An 18,559-nucleotide genomic window follows, 5' to 3' on the forward strand; every position below is an offset into this window, starting at 1 on the left:
ATATATATATATATATATATATATATATATATATATATATATATATATATATGTATATATATATATATATATATATATATATATATATATATATATATATATATATATATATATATATATATATATGTGTATATATATATATATATATATATATATATATATATATATATATCTGTGTGTGTGTGTACATTTTACCTAAATCTATGTTTTATCAATTGCATTATGCAATAAATACCATACCAAAATCAAATAGTTAAAATGTAAAATATTGCATGTACTAAATTTCTTCTATAGAATAAAATCTAAGGTTACCATAATTTTTTATAGAGATTTTTTTGGGGTGTGCCTGTATATTGCCTGCATTATGTTTATCTGCATATACATTCGTGCATAAACACATTTGAGTGACAGAATAGATCATACATCAACGAAACACTATAAGATGTTGTCTTGCAAATTAAACCTAAACCCCCCTGCAGAAGAAGTGGCAAATAAAAGTGTCACACTGTATTTTTCTTATCCGAGCAGATTATTGTATTCTAAGCAGTTGTTGTTTTAGCTTTAATTGTTGGAGTGAAAACGCGATCAAATTGGCTCCAATGACCACGGCAACATTATTAAATATGTGTGTTAGTAATAAAAAAAAAATCAGAAACGAATTATTTCGTTAAAATATTAATCAAAAGAGAAACGAAAACATCAACACAATATTTTGTAAATACATCTGCGTATTTTTTAAAAAACGGTACACATTCAAACAAACCAATACAATTAATTTCAATAATGTAAAAAATAAAATAAAAAATAAATCCCATACCATCTTTATTTGGAAGAAATAAAAACGCATTTATCCTGGCTTCTACGTGCAAATTCCCTTTAGTAAACCTTGGAAGTCAAACCTGCACGACGTTTGAGAGAAGATGAAGTATTTCTTCAAGTCATAAAAAGGGGGAAAAGAATTATTAGCGAGCTTTGAGAGGGCCGCATGCTGCTCTTCTCTGGCCCCCCAAAGGAGGCATCATCAGAGCTGATATATAGCTCTGCTCCACTTTACCTTTACAAAAGAAAGAATCATCCAGCCTGCGTTAAGAGGAGACCAAAAAAAATCCTCGTGACTAACTGCGACCACTCAAACAAACCTGTGTCCACTCGAGAACAAAATCCAAACCCCGGTAGAATACAAAATGAAAGAAGGCAAAGTGACGCCAGCGGAAAGTGAACTTTTATGCGTAAAAAGGCTTAAATAGGTTACAGATTGTGATTTCTCTCCCTCTCTCCCCGATGCGCTCTTTCCTCCCTCCTTTTCCTCCCCCCTTTTCCTCTCCCCCACCCTTCCCCAATTGACTCCGCGAGGTTATTCTAGTAAGTCACCCACCACACGACTAAATTAGACCAAAGATGATATGAGTACAACGCATGATAATTCCGTCGGACTCCTCCTCCTTCCAGCCTTGCATCCTAATTAATGGGACCCCCCGCGCGCCCCCCCAGACGCAAAAAGCTCCGCGCTGGACTGCAACATAGTCAAAGAGTGAAAAGGAAGAGGGGGGGAAAGTGCTACTGGAAATAATTGATTAGCTAGCGGTCAATGAGAACTTGTTAGTGATCGTCAAGTGTTTGGAGCTCGCCATTTTCAGGGAAGCTTCACGCTGCAGAGGAGCACTTTGAAGGCATCCCGTTTTGGAATAAGATCGTCCACCTCCACTCGTCCTGTTATGTGACTTTTGTCAGCCATTTCCCCCCCTCCCTGGTATAGCCCGACTCCTTCCCAGAGCTGCATCCCGATCGAGCCCAACTCAGCAGCAATGATGACATCCAAAGAAGTGGCCAAATGTGATGCGGGGGAAAACAGGAGGAGAAGCCCGTTGGACCACTTGCCGCCCCCCGCCAACTCCAACAAGCCGTTGACCCCCTTCAGCATCGAGGATATCCTCAACAAGCCGTCCGTCAAGCGAAGTTACACTATTTGTGGCACGGCTCATCTGATTTCGTCCAGCGAAAAGCATCGCGCCTCCAGCCTGCCTCTGTCCAGCCGAGCTTTGCTCACCCAAACGTCGCCGCTGTGCGCCCTGGAGGAGCTGGCCAGCAAAACATTTAAAGGGCTGGAAGTCAGCGTGCTCCAGGCGGCAGAAGGTAATCCTCACATCCATTTCTGGAGCAAATATTAACACACCGCCGCACATCTTTATGAATAAAGTCCATCTTTGATTTAAAAGTTGTTTTCAATGAAGTGGCCCTATACATATAGATTGAATGCACCCATCACACATGCATTCGCCAATGAGGCTTAATGTAAGAGATTGGTTCCGTTTTGGTTGTTTGCTGTTTGCAGTTCGTTGCGCCAGTCTTTTTGCAATTATTATTATTATTATTATTGATTGTATTATTATTATTATTATTGGTTATATTATTATTGTTATTATTTATTATTATTATCATTACTATTATTGATATTATTATTGTTGTTATTATTTATCATTACTATTATTGATATTGTTATTTTTATTGTTGTTGATGTTGTTACTATTATTATGATTGTTATTATTATCATTATTGATATTATTATTTATTATTATTATTATTATTGTTATTATTATTATTATTATTGTTGCTGTTGTTACTGTTATTACTATTATTATGATTGTTATTATTATTGTTGTTATTGTTGTTGTAGTTGTTGTTATTATTATTATTGTTGTTGTTGTTGTTATTATTATTACTACTATTACGATTGAGAATGTTACTATTATTATTGATATTATTATGATTACTATTGTTACTATTATTACAGTTATTACTATTATTATTATTATTATTATTGTCATTATTATTATTATAAAATATTAGATTTCCTTCCAGTATGGCATGAAAAACTGAAATAGCAAAAAAAAATGTCGCGCATTTGTCAGCACCCTCCTGATTTAACTCTGTCTCCATCCTCTCCAGGCCGCGACGGCATGACTCTATTCGGCCAGAGAACCACCCCGAAGAAGCGCCGGAAGTCTCGCACGGCCTTCACCAACCATCAAATCTACGAGCTGGAGAAGCGCTTCTTGTACCAGAAGTACTTGTCCCCGGCCGACCGGGATCAGATCGCCCAGCAGCTGGGCCTGACCAACGCGCAGGTCATCACGTGGTTCCAGAACCGCAGAGCCAAGTTAAAGCGCGACCTGGAGGAGATGAAGGCGGACGTGGAGTCGGCCAAGGCCGTCGGCCAGGTCCCCTTGGACAAGTTGGCCAAACTGGCCGATCTGGAGAAATGCGCCAACGGCACGCTGGGCCATCCGCGAATCGACTCCCCCACGCGGGCGGGCCAGCGGGAGCACGAGCTCGGTCAGAAACTGAGGAGGTCCCCGCTGTCCCCTTTCTCAGACCACACAACGAGCAAAGAGTGCTCGGAGGACGAGGACGTGGAGATTGACGTGGATGACTGATGGCGCAGCCCGCGGAAAGGGGGGTGGGGGGCTTGGGGGGTGATTCAAGCGTGCACCGGAGCACCAAAAATAAAAGAATAAAAAAGACGATGGACGCAAACACCGCCGAAGACTTCCTTGTATAACTTACTGCTTATATTGTGTACCATTTTCAGAATATGATGTACCAAAATGTAATTATACTTTTTTATGCGGGCGGACATAGTGAATAAGCATGGATACACAAGAAGAAATATGCAGTGGTAATTCACGATTTAACAGTCTTTGCAATCGAAGCAATATGGTCAAAATGACACGTGTAACTTATATTGTTTTTTTTTCTTTCAACACACACACACACACACACAAACACACCTGTTCGTTCCATTTATTTTCATATGGCCTCAGCCTATTATGTTTTGCATGCATATGCATGTTTTGAGTTGTGATCACTAGCCTATTTATTTTATTTTTCAATTTTAATTATTATTATTTAATTTTGTGCTAAGAGAGCCACTGCAGTCTCGCCCACTCTTTTTACTTTGTGCCGCTGTGCATGAACACTGGGACTTTTTTTCCACGATGCATTTCATTTGTTGGCGAGAAAACAATGTTGTTATTGCAGTGATTTTCTTTTTTTTTTAATTTAGATTAATTTGTTTGGATACTGTTTGTTATTATTTGAACACCTGTAAGTGCCTTCTAAAAAAATCAGGATCTGAGAAACAATTCATGCACAGACTGCAATGTATATAGGCAACATTGGGAATAAAATGGCTTTTTCCTGCATATTTGTAATTATTAACTAAAAGGACTACTTTCTCGAATGCAGAAGACAAGCCGCTTGGCGCGCGTAAAACCATCAAAGACGTCCATTTAAACGTATTATACTACTCTATTTAATCCCTTTGTGTGCTTCTCTACGAGGATGGTCTCAACATATTGTGGCCGGGAATCTCCATCTCCTTTCACATCTTAAAAGCGTATCGTGGCTTCTTGACCCACAGACGTGTCTTTCCTTTTGGGCTAAAAATTTATGTGAGAATCACAAATCTGGCCCGGGCAAATAAAGACGAGGATGCCACGAAAACACAAAGTTTTGGCCCAGTTTCTGTTAGCCTTTATGGGGTCTTTTTTTGTTCTGCGGGTCCGGGCCGTAATTTTGAGCGTAAAGCATGAAAAGTGGGGACAAATGAGCAACGTTCCCCGATGGGACGAGCCACAAAAGGCGCAGGGCGGGCCCCCTGCTGCCCGCAATGCTGAGACAAGTGTGTCCCACAGCACAAAAAGGACACAAACGTTTGGAGGCCATATGGTTTTGGAAATTTCCTCACAATTTCAGACAATTTGATGGATTGAGTTAACCCTCCTTTTAAACAGTTGAAGTGAGTGAGAACAAAGGCCATAATGCACACATAGACTCTCTCTTCATGAGGGCATCTGCGGCTATTAATGTCTGGCCCTTTTCTTTGCCTGCCGTTTTGAACAAGTCAATGAATTACAATGAAAGTGGCCCTTTTTGTGGCTCGGTTGTCTTTCTCCGCTATAGCCATGGAATAATATGTTTGACTTCTGTCCAAGAAGGATCTAAACAAGAAATGGATTTTTTTTGAAGTGTTTTTAATGTTAAGTAGGCAGCCCATAAAGAATTGTGACTGTGGCATTGATGCCAAAGTCTGGTTAGGGAGCCCTTTGTTTGTTTTCTTCCTTTCGCCTCTTTATTCCTTTTGTCTTTAAGGGGTTTAATGAAGCTGAAAACATGGTGATGTGAGAAAGAGAGAGTGTCAGGAACACCAACTCAAAAGACTGCCTCCCGTTTAACCTCCTTTATTCAAAGAAATGATAAGTAGGCCTGTCTCTTTGTCGCTTGTTTGCCCTTTTTCCACTCAAAACTTCAATGCGTTTATAGGACTGTAGCTACTCAAGTCCGTTCCAAGTCCTAATTGACAGTCAATTCATCTTCAAACCACAACATTAGGCACACCTGCAAAATCTGCACTTTAGCCACTTGTTCGATGCAACTCTTATAAACACCTATTATATTCTGTTCAGTTTGGGCTATTCTGTTCTGTTCTGTTTTCTACTCTATTCTATTCTGTTATGTTTCATTCTGTTCCATTCTGTTCCATTCTGTTCCATTCTGTTCCATTCTGTTCCATTCTGTTCCATTCTGTTCCGTTCTATTCCGTTCTATTCCGTTCTGTTCCATTCTGTTCAATAGAAATTCCATTCTATTCCATGAAAAATGGATGTAGGTGTGCCTGTAGTGGCCAATGAGTTGTTTATGTCTTCAAACGCTATAATAATCATTTTACGTGTGGAGGAAGGGGAAAGTGTTAAGGCAAAAGTTTATGGATTTCACTTGTTTATTTTATGAGGGCTTGTCAGGAGCCCCCATGATAAGTAATATTACAGTCTGCGGGACTACTTCATGGTAATTAATCTGGAGGTCTTAAGTGTATTTCAGTATTTCACTTCAAGATGGGAAAAATCACTACTTCAATCGTCCGGAAAATTGAAGTTTGATGCATGAGTCCCTACTGAAACAATAGTAGGGTCCTCCCTTCACCGTCACCCCCTCCCGCCACCATCAACACCGCTGCCGCCCCCTTTATTTTATTATTTGCACCTCGTGGAAAACAGTCTCAGGTGCAAAGCTAAATTAATTTGGGAGCCACTGATGGCCAAATGACAGCGTTGCAATACAGCAAGTGTAAAGGATGAACTCTGTTTTCAATGGTTTAGAATGAAATGAACAGCAAAGGCTGTAATTGTTAGCAGAAAATGTAGCAGCAATAATAATTATCGTATAGAAATGTTCTGACAATTAATGGCATTGTTATTGTTGTAAGCAAAATAGACATCTAGATGACTTTATATTGCACAGTGTTAAATCACTCTATATCTAAATGGAGTGGGATTGCAGAGTTTTAATCATAGCCTTCCTGCAGAGCCAGTTAATACTTCAAACTTCAATTTTACGGGCGATTGAGCTAAGCATGTTTCTGACAGAATTGATGTATGTATTAATTTCCTTTAACTGTTGATTAATTAGGCTGTGCTGAAGGCTCACACGGAACGGTTTGTTGGCAAATTTGCATATTAATCAAATTCTAGTTGATCATTCAAATAATATATTGTTGGACTTTTGAAGAAGCTTGAAAGCAGGACTACCTTATGTTCACACATCAAATATGAAAAAGGGTTAGCAGTTAATACACAAAAAATCCCTATAAACTAGATAACATTTCAACAAAATAAACAGAATGGGTAAACAACTAAATTCTTGAATGAAATTTGATTTAATGTATCCTTTTTAAAAAAAATCAACATATTTTATTTAATAATACTACATGTGTTGCGTTGTTAGCCCTTGTAAGGATAAGCGGTTCAGAAAATGAATAAATGAATGTTGCGTTGCTGCTGCTATTGTAATAAAATTAACCAATAAAAAATTTAATTTCATTTATTACAAGTGCAAAAATTACAGTGAAAACAGTAGTAGAGTTTTGACCGTGATAAATACCACACAGATGTATTGAATTTTTATTCAACCACAAACTGTATTTATCCAAGTAAGGCAAAGGGGAAATGGGTGTAATTTGCATTCTCGACTTTGCAGTAGAGTAATACATAGAAAAACAAATCAAATGAATTGATTTAGTTGAGAAAGACACAATGAACTCTGATAATTGTGTTGTAAATGTGATTCATGTATTTAACATGATCAAGAGAGGAAGTCCTTTTATTGTAAAAAAATAAATAAATAGCATACAATTAATCAGGAACACGTAATTATTTATAAATACTGTACTTATTAATCATTTATGAATAAGTAAAATTGTATATCTTTTGGCTGTGGAGTGTACACTATTTTATTTATGTTCAATGCACTCATATAACATTTAACTCAAATATCTCATTCGTACTGATTGCAGTAAAAAAATAGAGATCTTGTTGACCACGATGTATTTATCACAAACACACACGCAGATGCACACACACGCACACGCGCACACACGCACGCGCGCGCGCGCACGCACACACACACACACACACACACACACACACACACACACACACACACACGCACACACACAAAGTATGTGATTCATGTACTCTTCGTTTACAGACAGTTAAACGGAAAATACACTTTATACACGTATAGTATATGCTTGGGAAGGTGATTAAAAAAGTAAACAGAGTCACCTAGCGGGTAAATTCAGAAATGCACATGGCGTATACTGAACGGCCCGATAAACACATTTTTTTCTTTTCAGATCAGTCTTTTTTTGTTTGTTTTATTTTTCATATTAATGACTGATACTAATCTGAGGTTATTGAGTTATTACAATATATATCGTGCATTAAAAAATAAAATAAAATTTAAAAAAGGCTGCGCAGTCCTACGCAGCAGTCGACCTCATCAACATTCGACCCGCAAAAACTGTCGCGTTTTGTACGTCATCAATGTTGGCGGCGGTTTGAAATTGAAAAGTGTTTGTTGTGGTGTAACTTCAGTATACGAGTTCGTCAAATATGGTAGGTTTAAGCTCTTTTTGTGTTTGAATGGACTAATATATTGTACAAATCAATTGGGTTTCGTTTCTGTTGATATAACAAACATCCCGTGATAATCGATTGTAAAAGACCCAACCCGTTTTAAGATACGTGAATATATCGTAGCTTTGCGTACTTATTTAATCAGACAGAAAACGAAAAACTCTATGAAACAACTTTGTTAAAAATCTAAAAGTATGTGGAAAAAGTTTCATTTAGGGATAGATTTCTATTGTGTGACGAATCTTTTGCGTGTCTGAATAAATTTGGGTACATCCCACTTCACAGAATTGGCTGATTTTTATTTAATTTTTTGTCACGTTGTACATATCTGAACTCGATGTAAGAACGGACCTTTAATTTGCCACTTTTGTAACTTTAGGGTTATTTTTAATTAACGCTTTCAGATGTTAATTGCCTTGTAAAGTGAAGGTATTTACTTTATTGTATACCAATTAATGGATTTTTTTGGTGGGGGACATTAAATTATATTATAGAAAGTTAACCAGATCCTAAAGATGACCAGGCCATCACGCTGCACACATGTTAAACTTTTGGCGTGAGTTTCTTTTCAATAAATGTTCAAAAATGTCAACACCTTCATATCGTTCATCTTTTTTGGTCTTTTCTGAATATATCTTTCTATATGTCTTTTATAACCTTATCTTGACTGAAGAGTTGCCAATATTTGTCATTTGTTCTTCAATGTCTATGCCTTGTGCCGTTTAACTTGACTTTGTCTTTCTCTAAAATACCAACTGCCCAGGATGACGTTAACCACGACGACCAGGCTGGATCAGAATTATCAGAAGCTGCCTATCTGGAACTTATGGACCAGTTTGAGCAGCAGTTCGTGAAGCTAGAAAAGGTGATTTATACTAACCTCAATTACACTCTAGTTTGGCTTTTGTAAACCTTCAATAAAAACAAAATGTAATAATTTGCAATTATTGATATGCCTTTTCAAGTTACACGCAAGAGAATGTCATTTGATTTGAGCATCCCATAATACTGGGGTGGCGAACAAGTTCGACACAGAGCGAAAATTTTAAACTGTGAGAGTCAAAGACCCACACCTTACGTCAGAAGCAGCATAAAAAAATTCAATCTGTAATTAATTTTTAAATATGATTTTTTAAATGGGCGCTGATTAATTTGAGTGTGTTTTAAGAGAGAATTAAAAATAAATGAATATTTTATGAACCGCTTTCGTGGGGGTTGCTGGAGCCTATCCCAGCTGACTTCGGGCCAGAGGCGGGGAACACCCTGAATCGATGGCCAGCCGATCGCAGGGCACGAGGAGATGGACAACCATTCACACCCACACTCATACTTGGGGGGCAATTTCAACTGCCATGCATGTTTTTTGGAATATGGAAGGAAACCGGAGTACCCGGAGAAAACCCACACAGGCCCGTGGACAACATGCAAACTCCACACAGGTGGACCTACCTGGATTTGAACCCAGTAGCCCAGCGCTCTGAGACTGACGCGCTAACCACTCAAGCCGGTGGGCCACCCTACATTACGTACAGAACAGTGGTACCTCAACATACGATCTTAATCCGTTCCGGGACTGAGATCGTATGTTGAGCTTTTCGTAACTCGAGCGGACATTTCCCATTGAAATGAACTAAAAACAAATTAATTTGTTCCAACCCTCTGCAAAAACACCAAAAACAGGATATTGGATTGGAAAAATATGTTTTATTTCTTCTAATTCGTCATCTATTAACAAAGTAACACATAACTAATGGTTTAATAGTAATAAAATATGTTTAATAGAAGTACAATTAGACGCATTTCGCGGAGGGTAGCGACAACGACATACACGGAGGCGGAGGCGGAGGGGGGGTGTTCGGGGGGACTATCCACGGCACTCGTAAACGAACAAACAAATTTAAATTAACTTGGATTAATATATACAGACACTCAAACATACGTTTAATGTTACTTTACACAAAACTGAATTCTAATTTTGTTTTAATCTTTTTTTTTTACCTTCGTTTTCCGGGTTAGCGGTTTGCCACGCCTCCACCCTCACGTTCGCTATCGATGGGCTGTTTGCTGTTGTATTTCCTTCAAAATATTCCGAAAATGATGCACACAAATGTCCTCACAATAGGATAACTCACGACCACTTGGCAACGAGAAGTACAGTCTTGAATGAGCGATCGCGGGAGCTAAGGCTAAGGACAGAATAACAAGAAATGCAATAGCTGAGCTTACCCATGTATTGATTGTGGGTAATGAAGTTTTATTCTGAGAAAGGGTGCCATTGCCTATGGGTGTTGTGTGCACGAGTATACTTCATTAACCAGAAAGCCCTCTTTTTTCCCATGCATGCGCGTTGTGCGTTTCCTGGTCGAAACTCGTCTGAATAAATTGTTCAGTCCTCGTAGATATTGGTTACACACGAAAGAGATGCGGCAAAAAAAGACAGTGCGCTACAATGATAAACAGCCTCTCATGTCATGGACACCTGGCTTGGTCGCATCTCGAAATTTTGATCATATTGCGGGCCAATTATTCGAAATTTTCGTCGTACCACGAGCTGATCGTAGGTCGAGGTACCACTGTATATACAAAATATGATAAGAAGAAAAGAGAGCCACGTGTTCGCCACATGGACAACTGCTTTTTATAGTCCAGTGCAGCTTATGTAGTACATAAACACAGTCAAAAAAGAGTCAAAAAATTACACAAATTATTTTGCGAAACAATCATTTGCAGCTGTAGTATAAATAACCTGCCGCTAATATGTACTGTATTTGAACTTTTAAAGTATGTATTCCCGGTTTTTTAATTATGTGGAAATCCTAACTAAATACTAACCTTTTTTTCAGCTTCAAGAGGTAATACTACATGAACCAGACCAATTTGATAACTCACAGGAGCAGGTACGTTGGGTAGTGTACATATTATTTGAGTTTTTTTAAACATGCATTGCACTCATGTTCGGTTTTTTTTGTCAAAAGCAATCATTTTTATTAATGAGTATAATTTCTTTAGTCCGTTCATCAAATGCTCGCCACTGAAGCGGAACTCAAGCATTGGCTTACAGTGGAACCAAGCCGTAAGTTCCCCCATCTGAAATGTTCTTTATCAGTTATTTGCTATGGCCGTTTTAATATTCATTCATTCATTTTTTGAACCGCTTATCTTCACAAGCGTTGTGGGGGGTGCTGGAGCCTGTCCCAGCCAACTATGGGCACCAGGCGGGTCGACACCCTGAATTGGTGGCCAGCCAATAAAGGGAAACAAGGAGACGGACAACCATTTACGCTCACACTCATAGTTTTGATGTGAATCCATCTTCAGAAGCCGATGCTTCCCAAAACAATCCACAGTTCAATGTGAACCATCCTGATGCTTCCCAAAACAATTTACCGTTTCTCTTGATGTGAACCATAGTCTCAAGAAGTCCAGGTGCAAAAGGGGAGTGACCTCCAAAGTTGTTTTGGTTAACTTTGGAGCGAGCATTTCTCTTGCAAGAGATGTATTAAAATGCCTTTTGTTAATGTCAATAAGCTTCATTGCAAGCACATATATAATGATTATATTTCAAGCAAATTTATAATAATGATAAACTTAACACCCAGACATCTGTTGATGTTAGACTTAAAAATACTTTGATATTTTTTATAGATAATATTCATCTGGTAGTGAAGGACGATCCCATTCCGGATTTTTGACAGCATCAATGATCAAATTGAAAACAAATGTATTTAAATAAACGTATTCCTCTGCTCATATACAATAACTACCAGATGTTACTCTGAATGGGTTGAAGGGAGCATTTGAATTTTAGTTTAAAGTAAATTACATTCTCCAATGAAGTGGCAAAAAGTGAAATGGAATTTTCTTCAAATCATCACCGCATCTCCAATTTTGCAGTAGCAATATTTTGATAACCAACAAAGAAAAAGTATATAAATTGTGTCGCATCATTTTTGATGTATTGTATTTGTCTTAATTAATGTAGTTCTGTCAGAAAACTCTGAAGTGTTGCTGAACGCTGGAAAAGAGGAGGTACCTGCTTAAATAAATGTATTCGTTTGGAAAGCTCGTCTGCTTCTTGCATCTTTACTCTTGTTTTCCACAGATGCTCAAGATATGCTCACAACTAGAGATGGTTCTCTCATGTTATAAAACAAAGCAAGAAAATCTACGAGAAATTGAAGAACGGTGTGTACCTGTCAGGTTTTAGCTGGTGTGCGTACATGACTTTCTGCTTTGACATGTTTTGTGGATTGATGGATTTGTCAAATGTGTGGTTCAGGGAACTGAAGTGGTTGAAGGAGAAAGCACAGGTGCTAAATGCTGCCACTGATCATGCTAAGCGACTACAAGAGCAACATGAGAAATTCTCTGAGCACAGGTAAGTGCCGTATTCCCTCGAATTTCGCGGGTCATGTAGACCAGACAGCCACGGTCGAAAAATCATGAATAAGGATCACCCCTGTTATTTATACCATACTGCATTTTTTCGCATCCATACAAAAATACAAGTACTCAACTATATAATTGACAAATTTACAGTTCATGTACAGTCGATGTTTTTATTCCTAGTGGTTACCACTCACTTGATGTCCTTGGTAAAGGAAATTGTTGATGTTTTCTGAATGTTCGCTTCTTCTTTCTTGATGTAACACAGAGTAGATTAATTTATGCCGGAATGGCGTGCCACATACTTATTGCCCTCCTTCAGCATATCTGGCAACTTCACTTTTTCGTTCACTGTTATCAGGTTTCGTTTTTTCTTGGGCTCATTAAATTCCGTAGAGGGCGCAGGACGCTTAGGAGGCATTTTCAAGGTTGACCTCATCTTGCTCCACGAGGTGATGCTCGTGCTGCGAAATCCAATCCAAACAAAACACGAAAAGGCTAAACGTCGTCTTGCTCAGCCTTCTATATTATTTGGCGCAGTATTCTTCTACGGCTGGATTCTTCTTCGGAGGAATTTTTCTTCGGCGCTGAGTTGAATGGCAGTCCCCTGATTCAGCATGAATTTTGACATATATTTGGATACTTAATGTATTTACCGCGATCAACTCTTAACGGTGAAGTGGTCAGGGGTGACAGTACAGCAATACCTGGCCACCTGGCGGATCGACTATCGAGGATTCACCACATCGCAGCTTAGATCTGCCAAATACTTTCTATATATGAAAAGTTTATAGTGTAGGAACAATAATACGAACATGAAATTGGGGGAGGGGCAAGTCACAATTGATTATTTCACTGGTCACTAGAGGGGAGGGTCTACATCGGGGAGTTTACAGAGAGGGTTTTAAAAGTCCAAATCATATTAACCATAAAAGACACCATAAAAACACTATTCATACATCGCGGTTATTCACTTATTGTGGCAGGTCTTGAGACCTATTAACTGCGATAAACATGGTATTACTGTATTATGTTTAAGTTACATATTCTTGCTGTTTTCTAAGATTAAACAAGAATAGTTATTTATCTGAATATGTTCTGTTCCTTGACTTTGTCTGTATGCCCTTTTGGACCAGCATTTCCAAAACAGAGGTCTTGTGTTAGAATACCATAATTTGACTATCTTTTGTCTTCACAACGATTGGATTGGATTGGATAACTTTATTCATCCCGTATTCGGGAAATTTCATTGTGACAGTAGTAAGAGGGTGACAATGCAGATACAGGAAAGGCATAGTTACACATAGTTACAAGTTAGACAATACAGTCGCAAAGGCCGCAGAACAACAAAGCAAAAGCACAAAGTACAAAGCAAAGCAAAGTATATGGATCATTAAGAATCACCAAATCAAATCATTAAGACAGAAAAGCAGCAAAAACACAAAACAAGCAAGAGGGGACGGAGCTACCGCCACCGGCTGCCACTTGAGCGGTGCCATCTTGGTTGCGGTAGCAAAAATGGATACAGACTCAAGAAAAAGATGTTGCAGAGTTGGATAAAACTAGAATCTCACACAGTAAGTCTTCCAAAAGATGGGGAACTTCTGCAGACTGTGACCAAGGTAGAGAATATGCAGAGTCACTCTTCCAAGCTTATCCGCGCAGTTCCTCAGTAGTCTGGAGCTGAAGAATCAACAGTAGCAGAGTAGAACCCATCGACTCAGTTTCTGGCCTGGTAAGCACCGACAGCTCTTCCATCTTATCCCATGATGGAAAGGTTGGTGTAAAGTGTCGCTTCTTCTCCCAGCACTTTTATCCAGCTCTGAATTTCCAGCGGCATTGAGGTGTTGCTCCTCTGCTGCGTATTGTAACAGCTAGACCCATGTGTACGACAGCGTAGGCATGGCTGAATGGTTCCAAAAAAAGAAGTAGCAGAAAAAAGCCAGGCTAACAGAACAAAGAAAGTTGTAAAAACATTAAAGTAAAAAGTATAAATTACAAAGTAAAGTAAAAAGGAATGTATTAAGAAATATTAAAATGTAATTAAAAAAAGATAGAAAGGCTGTAAAACACGAAAAACAAATAAGAGTGGACAGAGCTACTGCCACTGGCTGCCGCGTGACGGCGCCATCTTGGGAAAAAAAGTGGGATTATGTGGGATACATACTTAAATATTTTTATGGCTCCCGGGTAAGAACCAGGTGTTTAATTTTTGTCTTGAATTGAAAAAAGTATTATGTTATTTTCTATTTTTCCCTTGGGAGTTATAGAGCTATAAACTTGGATAACCCTGAACTAGATGAATTAGAATTAACAGAGATAAATGGTCAACCATGTACTTGCTAAGGTTGAACTGTTTTAATTTCTTTTCAACCTTTCGATGTGAAGTGAGACCCACTCGTTCCATGTACTATTTTCCCCCATTTACATTCTAAAGGCATGATCCACACTACTAAAAGTAATATAATATCAGTAAATACAGTGGTACCTCGAGATACGACCTTAATCCGTTCCGGAACTGAGCTCGTATGACGAGATTCTCGTAACTCGAGCGGACGTTTTCCATTGAGATGAATGGAAAACAAATTAATTCGTTCCAGCCCTCTGAAAAAACACCAAAAACAGGATATTGATTTGGAAAAAATGTTTTATTTCTTCTAATTCGCCATCTATTAACAAAGTAACACATAACTAGTGGTTTAATAGTAATAAAATGTGTTTAATCTAACTAAAATTGGGCAGATTTCGCCGACGGGAGACAGAGACGTTTGGGGGCGTGGGCGGGGGGTTCCTTTTTTTTTCCACGACAACGCACTCGTAAACAGAACAAACAAATTTAAATTAACTTGGATTAATATATACAGACACTCAAACATACGTTTAATGTAACTTTACACAAAACTGAATTCTAATTTTGTTGTAATCTTTTGTTACCTTCGTTTTCCGGGTTGGCGGTTTGCCACGCCACCACCCTCACGTTCGCTATTGATGGACTGTTTGCTGTTGTATTGCCTTCAAAATATTCCCAAAATGATGCACACAAATGTCCTCACAATAGGATAACGCACGACCACTTGCCAACGAGAAATAGTCTTTTAAAAAACGATCGCGGGAGCTTTCCTAAGAAAGAATAACAGGAAATGACATAGCTGAGCTTCCCACGTAGTGATTGTGGGTAATGAAGTTTTATTCTGAGAAAGGTTGCCATTGCCTATGGTTTTGTGTGCAGGAGCATACTTCATTACCCAGAAAGCCCTCTTTTTGCATGCGCGTTGTGCGTTTCCTGGTCGTATGAGAAACTCGTCTGAATTAATTAGTTCCGTGCTCGTAAATATTGTTATACACGAAAGATATGCAAAAAAGACCTGGCTTGGTCGCATCACGAAATTTTGACCGCATAACGGGCGAATTATTCGATCGAAATTTCCCCCGTAAAACGAGCATTTTGTATGACGAGCGGTCGTATGACGAGGTACCACTGTATATATATATATATATATATATATATATATATATATATATATATATATATATATATATATATATATATATATATATATATATATATATATATATATTTGAAAATTCATTTATTCAGATTATTGTGGTTTGTGTGTGTGTGAACGTGGATTCCAGTATTCTGATCGACACCAAGGAGAAGATTAATTCAATGAAAGCATACAAGGAGAAGCTGATGGAGTCTCTGGGAGACATCCTAGAAAAACATGTTCCTCCTCCTGGTAGTGACCCCAACACTAACAAGAAGGTTCTTCCATTTTTCTGTTATGTTAAATCTTGGACATAGACAGTATCTATTTCAGTATGTTTCCAAGTCTTAAAAACTCAACAACGTGTTCCCTATCTCCCCAGAATATTCCAAATGAAGAAATGATTTCCCTTAGTGATATTCTAGAGGTAAGTTATTTTCCGACACCCAACGTTCACCATTTAGGGTCAGTTGAAATTCGCGTAAACTTTCTTCTGTTCAATTTCAATAATAATGCATATATTGTTGATTGTTGTGCTTTTGCTTCACTTTTTATTACTCAAATGTCTGACAAAGGGGATAAAAGCGTTTAAGCTTCAATTTGAGAAGATGGCATGTACGTCAAATTATATTCAGTGTACAGTGGTACCGCGACATGCGATCGTAATCCGTTCCGAGACTGAGATCGTATGTCGAGGTTTTCGTAACTCGAGCGAACGTTTCCCATTGAAATGAATTGAAAACAAATTAATTCGTTTCATCCCTCTGAAAAAAAATACCAAAAACAGGATATTGGATTGGAAAAAATGTTTTATTTCTTCTAATTCACCATCTATTAACAAAGCAACACATACCTAGTGGTTTAATAGTAATAAAATGTGTTAAATTGATGTAAAATCGGGCGGATTTCGCCGACGGGAGAGAGAGACACATAGACGGGGCGGTGGCGGGGGTTCGTTTTTTTTCCACGACAACGCACTCGTAAACGGAACAAACTAATTTAAATTAACTTGGATTAATATATACAGACACACTCAAACATACATTTAATGTAACTTTACACAAAACTGAATTATAATTTTGTTTTAATCTTTTTTTTACCTTTGTTCGGGCCGGGTTAGTTGTTTGCCACGCCTCCACCCTCACGTCCGCTATCGATGGGCTGTTTGCTGTTGTATTTCCTTCAAAATATTCCGAAAATGATGCACACAAATGTCCTTGTAGTATTAGCGATCGCTCCGCTGCTCATAAGAACATCAGGGGCTCTGGCTCGCAACTCCCTCGTTTTAATATCTCTGGTTGCAACCGCTTTGAACGGCGCCTATGAGAGAGAGTTGCAGCCAGAAATATTACAAAGAGGGAGTTGCGAGCCAGTGCCCCTGATGTTCTTATGAGCAGCGAACGAGAAGTAATATAATACTCCTCGTATTAGATAATAATAACAGGAAATGCAACAGCTGAGCTTACCCACGTATTGATTGTGGATAATGAAGTTTTATTCTGAGAAAGAGTGCCATTGCCTATCGGCGTTGTGTGCACGAGTATACTTAATTACCCAGAAAGCCCTCTTTTTTTCCCACGCATGCGCGTTGTGCGTTTCATGGTCGAAACTCGTCTGAATAAATCGTTCGGTGCTCGTAGATATTGTTATACACGAAAGAGATGCGGCAAAAAAAGACAGTGCGCTACAATGATAAACAGCCTCTCATGTCATGGCCACCTGGCTTGGTCACATCTCGAAATTTTGATCGTATCTAGGGTGAATTATTCGATCAAAATTTTCGTCGTACCACAAGCATGTCGTACAACGAGGTACCACTGTATACCTTAAACATACTGTCTTCCTCTGTATCCCACAGATGCTCATGAACAAATTCCTGAGAACGCCACACGATCCTTATGTGACAATTGACTCCACTTTTTGGCCACCATATGTAGAGGTGCTGCTCCGACATGGCATGGCTGTAAGACATCAGGAGGATAACTTCAAAATTCGTCTGGAAGCGTTTTTCTAAAGTTGTAGTATAGTTGGTATTACTGTATACTATTTTTGATTGACTTTTATTGAAGGAATTAGCACAATGTTTTCTGTATATATGCTATTTACTTGTTGTAGCTCTGTGCAGTTGTTTTAAATATCTACTTTTTAAACTGTTAAACTGTTTATATTTTTCAGCATTTTAGCTAAAGTTCATTCCTCATTCCATTTTTTTTTATTTATATGACAAAATTCAAAAACAGACACAATAACCATATACATATTAGTTGGGACACCTACAAAGCTAGGTATCCCTGTTGTAAAATGCCCAAGGTTTTTGTTTGGTTATTTTGACCCCCCTGTATGCATTTTATTGTTGTCATTATTGTAATTTGTGTAAAAGTTATATTAAATTCAACTTCCTGAAGCCATTCGAATGTTATATTCAATTCAGCTTTATTTATGTTGCAAATTTCCTGCAGATGAAAAGACAATCTACAATTTAAGAACCATACACATAGTGCAATTCAAATTTACAACATGGGAAATTCAGGTTAATTGGAATTTATTCAAAAGAAAAGCTTATAGTGGCTAAATGCACCTTTTTCTTGATTTGTATTTTACTTTGGGCACAAATAAGGCCCATATCTAGATCTGAGTGACCCGAATAAATGATATATACGTGAGCATTTTGGATATATATAGCGGGGTGCCATAACATTCAGTGATTTG

General features: G+C 38.2%; 2 protein-coding genes across 2 annotated transcripts; both read left to right on the top strand.

Annotated features, from left to right (window-relative positions):
* The first annotated feature begins 1,805 nt into the window (after positions 1 to 1,805).
* On the top strand, positions 1,806 to 3,434 carry lbx1b (ladybird homeobox 1b). The gene is made up of 2 exons (XM_077605923.1): positions 1,806 to 2,133; positions 2,947 to 3,434. The coding sequence occupies exons 1-2, from the start codon at positions 1,806 to 1,808 to the stop codon at positions 3,432 to 3,434; spliced, it is 816 nt and encodes a 271-aa protein (XP_077462049.1).
* A 4,405-nt stretch (positions 3,435 to 7,839) lies between these two features.
* On the top strand, positions 7,840 to 18,254 carry cenpk (centromere protein K). Its single transcript, XM_077605383.1, has 10 exons — positions 7,840 to 7,955; positions 8,740 to 8,841; positions 10,820 to 10,873; positions 10,986 to 11,049; positions 11,959 to 12,005; positions 12,079 to 12,161; positions 12,256 to 12,354; positions 15,999 to 16,128; positions 16,233 to 16,277; positions 17,709 to 18,254. Exons 1-10 carry the CDS (start codon positions 7,953 to 7,955, stop codon positions 17,862 to 17,864), a joined length of 783 nt encoding a protein of 260 aa, XP_077461509.1. The 5' UTR covers positions 7,840 to 7,952; the 3' UTR covers positions 17,865 to 18,254.
* The last annotated feature ends 305 nt before the right edge of the window (positions 18,255 to 18,559 follow it).

Source organism: Stigmatopora argus, chromosome 7, assembly GCF_051989625.1.
Source record: "Stigmatopora argus isolate UIUO_Sarg chromosome 7, RoL_Sarg_1.0, whole genome shotgun sequence".
NCBI classification, from domain to species: domain Eukaryota; kingdom Metazoa; phylum Chordata; class Actinopteri; order Syngnathiformes; family Syngnathidae; genus Stigmatopora; species Stigmatopora argus.